The following is a 6000-nucleotide window of genomic DNA, read 5'->3' as shown; positions in this document are numbered from 1 at the left end:
ACAATCCATACATACATCAATTGTGTAAAGCACATTGTACATTCATTGCCCTCATCATTCTCAAAACATTTCCTCTCCACTTAAGCCCCTGGCATCAGCTCATTTTTTTCAAAGGAAACTTTAAGGAGATTTTTATTCAGGTAAAAATGAGTTTCAACATCTCACTGGTCATTTGAGGATCATGAACATTTAAAATGAATGCAGAGACAGACACAGAAAATTCGCAAATTGATACAGAAATATAAACTAAAAAATCAATGGCATCATGTGAACACAGGAATAATTAAAAAAAAAAATCCCCCAAACAAAAACAGAACATTGATCACCAAGATGATGTCAATGATGTCAAGTTCACGATTGCTCTTCCCTCCAAAGAAGACTGAGCTGTCAGCAACACAAATGTTTATGGGAGGAATTTTATCAGCAGAGCAAGAACTGTATAAAAATAAATAAAAATGTGCAGTAAATGTAAAGGCTATAAAACAAGTGGCTGACATCTACTGAAAAGGAATCTTACCTCATCAGGGCTAGGAATAATATTTACACTGACAACCTGCTCACAAATAATCGATTCTGAATGTATTCTGCTCAACCGACTCCTTAGTTCAGCGTTCTGGTTGAGTGCCTTGAAATAATAAAAATTGTGCATGTAATTTCAAATTAATAAGCAAGCGTAAAACAGAACAAGTACCCGGGGACATTTCAGACAACTGTAACCTTTGGAGTCATCAGGGGCCAGATCTTATAAGGAAATAGGAGCAAAATGGCTGAGAAACAAGGGTATTTGATTTTTTAATGAATGTTATTTAGTAACTGAATGGGCTGAACGAATACATGTACTTCATAAAAATGTTTCCTTCTATTCCTTCTTCCCTTAGCTTTAGGCCCATGACATCCAAGCCCCGTCCACCACCACATATATATTACTTTTCCCAGCCTGGGGGAAGATTTACTGCAGATGAAAACGTGTGAACTGGTGATTCCTTTGCTTTCTTATTCTAGTTTCTAAAGTTTGGGAGTTGTTCAAAGATGGAATAGCCATCTTAGCAATTATTTGAAATGGTAACAAACGACAAACAAGCTTTTGTGGATGGAAGGATATTTTAGGCCAATGAAGAAAAATAGCCACATTTTCATATTCCGGATGCCTGACATTCTAGGAACACATAATTAACACATGTGATTGTGCCACAGGCTAACTCAGCTGAGGAACTAAAGGTGCCATCCCCAGACGGTGGACATTGACCGCCATCCCAAAGAACAGCAAACTGGAAGTAAGCTGACCCCCAGCATGCTGTCGTCAGTAAAGCACGGCATGCCACAGCACCGGCAAGGAGGCACAGAGCTAACTGTACTCAAGACAGGAAGAGAACAGGTCTACACAACCATGGTCTCCCCGCAGGGACCCGGTGGAGCCGGTGAGGGAATCCTCAGGGAATCCACATCTCATCGATGCATGTTCCATGACAGCACTCAGTACCGTGAACTCGAGTCCCAGCCAGCCTCCAATTTTAAAAGGTGAAAAAACACTTCCGGACCAGGTCTGACTGGTTTCTTTTCTTCCCACTAAAAGTAGCAATTGGACGAGGAGGTGGGCTTTTCTGAGAGTGGAAGGTCAACACAAGGCTTAGTAAAGAGCCATCTGCCCCGGGAGGGGCCGTTCTCCCTCTTCGTCAGAGTCAGTGGATACAGGAATTGGTCCAGAGGAGGGGGCTTCAAACAGTCCATGGGAAAATGCCATGATCTTTAATTCCATTTCCCCAGGAACGCTTTGGAGCCCCCTCACATACAAATATAAGATCCTGTTTTATCGCCGGACCTCTGAAAATACACTGGAAAACACACAGCTGCTTACAACTTGCATTTGCTCTGACAAGCGCACAGTCCTTGAGCACAGAGCACAACCCAGCCAATTCCCAACACCCCTCTCCCTTTGTGCCTCCGACCCTGCTTCCTCCTTCCTCCCAGCCCAAAGTTTGCTTTAAAAGGATGAGAATTGCTCACTCGCTGCCTTTGTTTCAAGTCGGTAGAACTTGTTGGAGGAGGTGACGGGGGCACTGCTCTGTGGATGTAAAACTATTTCTATTGCCTTTGCTCCAGAGGTGGGAATGTTTGGGTTGGTGGGTGTGGGCTACAGTGTCACCAGCACAGAAAGAGGCACCTGCCTTAGTGAGGTCACACACAAACAAGGCAGCAGACGCACCGTGGAACAATTTCCTCGAAATGAGCGCATCTGTGTCAGAACACAAGGAGCCCAGTAAACATTGGCCTGCAGTCCAGTGGTTCAAGCCCACCAGCCACTTCTCCAGAGAAAGATGAGGTTTACAGCCTCAGAAACCCTATCTCAGGTCACCATGTGTCAGAATCAACTTGATGATAGTGATGATTACTATTCATAGTTGCATAAAGAATCCTCAAAGCGACCCTATCGGACATAGTAGAACTGCCCTTCTTGGTAACTCTTTATGGGAGTAGAAAGCCTCATCTTTCTCCGGGAAAATGGTTGGTAGGTTTGAACTGAGGCACTTGTGGTTTGCAGCCCAACGTGTAACCACAATGCCACCAGGGTTCCTATGTATCGGATTGACTCGATGGCAGTGAGTTACTTTTGGTTTTGTTTGTTGGAAGGATTCCTGGTTGCACCGTGGTTGCGCTGTCAGTGGCGGATGGAAAGGTCACTGGTTCGAACACACCCGCAGCTCCAGAGCAGAGAGGTGTGAAGTCTGGTTCTGTACAATTACAGCCTTGGGAAACCTACTGGGAAGTTGTACGTTGTCTTACAGGATGGCTAGGAGTCCGAATCGACTCTGCAACACTGGGTATGTGTTCACATAGGGCCCAAGGCCTGCCAGAGGAAGCGCTGTGGCCCGAGGGACTGAACCCAGGTCTTTTACTCTGCAGGGTCTATGCTTTCTCTCACTACTCGCTTTCATCAGTGACTTCAGACGATACCCCAAACTCTCCACAACACTTGTTCATTTCCCATGCCTGCAGTCCCTTAAGAGCCCCGAAGGTGCCGTGGTGAAGCACTTGGCTGCAACCCAAAACGTCGGTGGTTCGGACCCACCAGCCCCTCCGTGGGAGAAAGTCGGGGCGTCTGCTCCTGGAGAGATGACAGCCGTGGCAGCTGTCTGGGCAGTTCCAATGTCTGGGAGAGTCACTGGGAACGAGAATGGGCTCAATGGCAAGGTCTTGGTGCTGTGCCTTCCCAATGGACGAAAGGAGTTACCGTCTTGAAGACCTGAGTAGAATCAACCGCCTAAATCCTCACTCCATTCGCCAGTCTCTTCCATCCCACAGCCCCGGTAGGCAGTGGGAGAATTAAACGCAGACTGGGTGAGATTTGGACTGGCATGTATTTTACAAAATGGGACTATCGGTTCTGGGAAGGAATCATGCAGGCTTGCTGCTTGAAACATATGGCAAGATGGAATAATTTCAGCGACATCAACCCTCTGGGTAAAAGAAAGGGCCAAGTCAGAGTATCTCTATAAAATCACACACACACCCCCGCCTTAAATGTAAAAGTAGGCATGTAATTTTATATATTTTCTTATGATAGTATATTAGGAAAACATGAAAAGGATAGACATATTTTTAAAACTGACGCCTTACTCCCCAGTCAGCCAACTACAGGCATTGCTTTGTTGTTCCCACACCCATTTTTGCACAGTGGTTAGTGGGAGACATGACTGATGTTGTCACCACTACTGACACTTTTCAATGAAGCATTTGTTAAAATGTTGAAAACTCTTCATAAACATGATTTTAACAGCTGAAGAATAGGCAATTATTTCCCATTATTGGGTTTTTATGCGGTTATGGGGTTTTGACCACATAAATTTGACCATGAACGATTCTGCCAATAATGAGTTTCTGCCATGAGTGTGACTTTCTACCCACTCAAAAATCTCACAGCCATCGAATCAATTCCCACTCACGGAGTAGAAGTCAATCTTCACGGGAGCAGAAGGCCTCCTCTTCCTCCCTCGGAGCAGCTGTGGGTGTGCACTGCTGACTTCATGGCCAGCACTCCAGTAGTCAGCCAGGACTGTGACGCTGCAGGCTCAGAACCCCAAACTCACGGCCAGGGAGTCAAGTTAGACCCACAGCGACACTACAAAGAGGGGGGAGCCCCGGTGGGTTTCTGAGACTGTCAGGCTTTATGGGAGTAGAGAAAGATTGATCTTTCTTCCACAGATCGGCTGGTGGTTCTGAACTCCTGACCTTACAGTTAGCAGCCCAACCTGTAACCTGATCCATTAAGGACCTACAGGTTCAAAGGATTAAAAATGTGAAAGCTTTTAGTAAATATAACCAAATTATGCCTAAAATGATATTAATTTAAACTTGCTAGATAACTTATATATAGATATGATATATATGTGTGTGTGTATAAAACGTATATTGGTTGTATATTACTATAGGACCATTTTTTCCCTCCTGTGCACCAGATTTCACGGAGGCCAAGACAGGGGACTTCTTACAGTAAACATGAAAGAAAATACGGTGGCTTGATTGACAGCAATTTTTCTTTCTTCTTAGAATAACACAAAATAATGATATACATTGGCTTAATGAGATGCAGCGTTCCTGGCTGGAGTGCAGATCACATCCTGTCTCTCACATTTATTTATCCAACTCCCACTACAGTTAGCATAAGTGTGCACAAATGCAAGAACAGAGATTAAACCAACAAATGGCGATTAGGTTCAACGTACTGAATGTAGACTCATGTAAGATTGAATCGTTTATTCTATGCTAATGATCATGCTATACTGAAGCATTATTCCCAAGTGCTACAGTCATGTGACATACACTAGCCATTGTGGCTGTGAGGTGCACTGGAGTTAGTTTTGACTCATAAAGACCTTACATACAATAGAAGGAACACCCTGTGCTATCCTCACAATTGTGTGTTTTTTTTAATCATTTTATTGGGGGCTCGTACAACTTTTATCATAATCCATGCATCCATCCATTGTGTCAAGCACATTTGTACATATGTTGCCATCATCATTCTCAAGACATGTTCTTTCTACTTGAGCCCTTGGGATCAACTCCTCATTTTTTCCCCTCCCTCCCTCACGAACCTTTGACAATATATAAATTATTATTATTTTTTCATGTCTTACACTGTCCGATGTCTCTTCACCCCACAATTGTTCTTATATTTGAGATCATAGATGCAGCCACTGTCAGTCCATCTTAATATACCATACATAATAGCCATTGGACAGCTGTATATATGTCTGTGGTCCTAATACCGGTAAAACGTATTACAAATTTGGGGTACATACAGGGGTTTGTAACAACAAATGAGCCTACTTTACAAGCTGGAGATATTTTAGCGTATATGGAAATGTTTTATAAAAAACAATTTAATATATAAAAAGGTACCTGTAAAAAACTGGTTTGGAACCCAGGGATTACCAGTACATAACATGGCATTCACATAATGTCCAAATCACACCATATCTGTTTCACAGAACATAATGTGGTTGTCAAGCAAAGTGCGACTGTATTAAATTTTCATGTTTAGGGGATGTTAAAATCCTTCATAAACATTTTTAAAAGACCAAGTCATTTATTAAGGGCTAGATGCCCATATAAATACCCTGCTCTATAGGCTTAAGTCTAACACCTATGCTGCTTCTGAGGTTTGAAAGTGAATTTTAGTTTCCTGGAGCTAAAATAAACAGAATTGTGGATGTGTCTGCGTACACAGAATGGAACACGGGTTGCATTGTCAGGTAAACATTGGACTACTAATAGCAAGGTTGGTGGTTCAAACCCCCAGCCACTACCATGGGGGAAGGATGAGGCAATATGCTTCTGTAACTGACTCCAACCTCAGAAATCCTAAATAGGGACACTACGAGCCATGGTCGACTCAACGACAGTGGGCTTTACATTTGTGGGTGCACCTATAGATCAGGGAGGAAATACTGCTTTACAAGAAGAAATCATTGTAAATTTCACTTGGCCCAGGCAGGTAAC

General features: G+C 43.4%; 1 protein-coding gene across 12 annotated transcripts in view; it reads right to left on the bottom strand.

Annotated features, from left to right (window-relative positions):
* OSBPL6 (oxysterol binding protein like 6) overlaps window positions 1–6000 on the bottom strand; it is a 185113-nt gene that overhangs the window by 29522 nt on the left and 149591 nt on the right. For 9 of the 12 annotated variants that reach the window (XM_045294636.1, XM_045294633.1, XM_045294647.1 and 6 more), the window contains one exon: window positions 518–625. The exons of the other annotated variants lie outside the window; for them this stretch is intronic. In XM_045294636.1, coding sequence (XP_045150571.1) covers window positions 518–625 — 108 coding nt within the window. The remainder of the gene's footprint in view (window positions 1–517; window positions 626–6000) is intronic. 12 annotated transcript variants of the gene reach the window in all.

The sequence above is a fragment of the Echinops telfairi genome, unplaced genomic scaffold (genome assembly GCF_000313985.2).
Source record: "Echinops telfairi isolate 266 unplaced genomic scaffold, ASM31398v2 ScPeMD7_3;HRSCAF=10, whole genome shotgun sequence".
Lineage (NCBI taxonomy): Eukaryota > Metazoa > Chordata > Mammalia > Afrosoricida > Tenrecidae > Echinops > Echinops telfairi.
This window is presented reverse-complemented; position numbering and strand designations above follow the sequence as displayed.